This window comes from Triticum dicoccoides, chromosome 4A (genome assembly GCF_002162155.2).
Source record: "Triticum dicoccoides isolate Atlit2015 ecotype Zavitan chromosome 4A, WEW_v2.0, whole genome shotgun sequence".
Taxonomy (NCBI): domain Eukaryota; kingdom Viridiplantae; phylum Streptophyta; class Magnoliopsida; order Poales; family Poaceae; genus Triticum; species Triticum dicoccoides.
This window is the reverse complement of record NC_041386.1, coordinates 474,554,172-474,555,837: the sequence shown is the minus strand read 5'-3', so window position 1 is coordinate 474,555,837 and position 1,666 is coordinate 474,554,172. Positions and strand designations below refer to the sequence as shown.

Genomic DNA, 1,666 nt, shown 5'->3' with positions numbered 1-1,666 from the left:
AATCAACATTCAATCTATTAAAATTAGGCCAAAATGTTCCATAGTACCACACGCTTTTAGGGACCTTTTATCTACTGTTTTCTAAAAGAAGAAACGTTAACATCTATGACCAGTCTCTTGACGGACTAACAGGATCGATGTTGGGTCGCATCACGGGCCAACCAGTCTCCAGTCTCCAAGGAAGTAAAAGAAGTATTAGCTGAGACCGTCGGCATGATGCTAAAGGTTGCAGACTCGAATCAGGACAAGTGGGCAAAACAAATGAGGAAACTTCTAGCCTGCTAGTGATATATATTAGATTTCAAACGACTTGCAAATGACAGGCAACAAAGGAGGTCCAGTTGCGATTTTTTTTATCCGTATGGCGAGCCAGCACTTTTTGGATTTTTATTTGTCTTGCTGGGTTGTCAATTACGTAAGAGATAGCCGCTGTGAAGGTCCCTACGCCGATTACATAAACAGTTTTTAGTTGACGTCTTGACGAGCATGCCTTTACTTTCCACTTGATTAAGGGCTATGCCGACACTTGTCGCATTCTAGTTCCGCCAAGAAGTAACTAGTGGAAAGCCACGCAATATGTTATGTCCACAACAGAGTTTGCTGCAAAGAATCAAATACATTGACCAGACCGCCTGCTAATACACAAACTCTGGGTGCGGTAAGCGGTGATGTGATTTGTGGTACTGATGAAGTTTTATTATTCCAAAAAAGTAAGTTTAATTGTTTTGATTTTGATATCTGGCCCATTCACAACCTGCATACAAAGAAATGTTTCTATTTGTATGTATAATGTTATAGAAACTAAAGATTACTAGTTAATAAACATGTATTATATCTGAGAGACATGTTCTCCACCTATAGTAGACTAAAAAGATGATCTTGCATGCATATATATTGGCTAATTTTCTTGATATTGCGAGCTAGGAATTCTTCCTGTTAGAAAAAGGAGTAGAAGGTCCAGGCCCCCCCAAATGCTCCAGATCAACCCACGCCCTCGGTAAATTCGCCCAATTTCAGTCCCTGCTAATTCACCAGCAGATCTACCAACACCTAGAAACCAACCGTTCTACTTGAAATTACTTGACCACTCACAGGCAACACATGCATGAACGGGAATAGGAAAAACATGGAGCTTGGGGGAATGGAGCGAATCGGCCAAGAAGCAGACCTCGGGAAGTTGGAGTTGGAGAGCTTCTTCTCGCCGTACTTCCTCCACTGGTGCCCGTCGTCGTACGGCGCGTAGGTGTCCGCCGTCCACGTCCGCTCCTCCTTCCTGGCGTCACCACGCAGAGCGACGGCAAGAGCAGAGAAGGGAAATCAAGAAACTGAAGCGCAAAGCGTCGACCTTCTGCCGCGAGAAATTAGCAGGGCAAACCGCGGGAGCGTACCGGATTCTTTGCTGGGTCCTGGTCGCCCTGCCGCTGGATCCCAGGTCGCTGGGGTAGGAAGGGACGGAGTCCAGGGCCATGGAGGTGGGTCGGTCGGAGAAGGAGAAGGGAAGCGAGGAGAGAGGACGGAGGGAGAGGCCTTGGGATTTTGTGGGCCGGCGGTGGAGAAGAGGCGACGTTTCTGCTGGGGCCTTCCTCGGTCTCTCTGACTAGCTTTATTTATAGCATTAAACAACGACGGCGCGGGGAGGAGCATTCTTCAACGTTAACACGCGTCG

The 1,666-nt window shown here is 46.9% G+C and overlaps 1 protein-coding gene across 1 annotated transcript in view; it reads right to left on the bottom strand.

The window, feature by feature from the left end:
* The window catches only part of LOC119286272 (WRKY transcription factor 55-like), a 3,052-nt gene extending 1,463 nt beyond the window's left edge, over nucleotides 1-1,589 (bottom strand). Inside the window, exons 1-2 of the mRNA XM_037565645.1 lie at nucleotides 1,389-1,589; nucleotides 1,169-1,273 (exon numbers count right to left, since the gene is read on the bottom strand). Coding sequence (XP_037421542.1) covers nucleotides 1,169-1,273; nucleotides 1,389-1,468 — 185 coding nt within the window. The 5' untranslated portion in view covers nucleotides 1,469-1,589. The remainder of the gene's footprint in view (nucleotides 1-1,168; nucleotides 1,274-1,388) is intronic.
* Nucleotides 1,590-1,666: the final 77 nt, after the last annotated feature.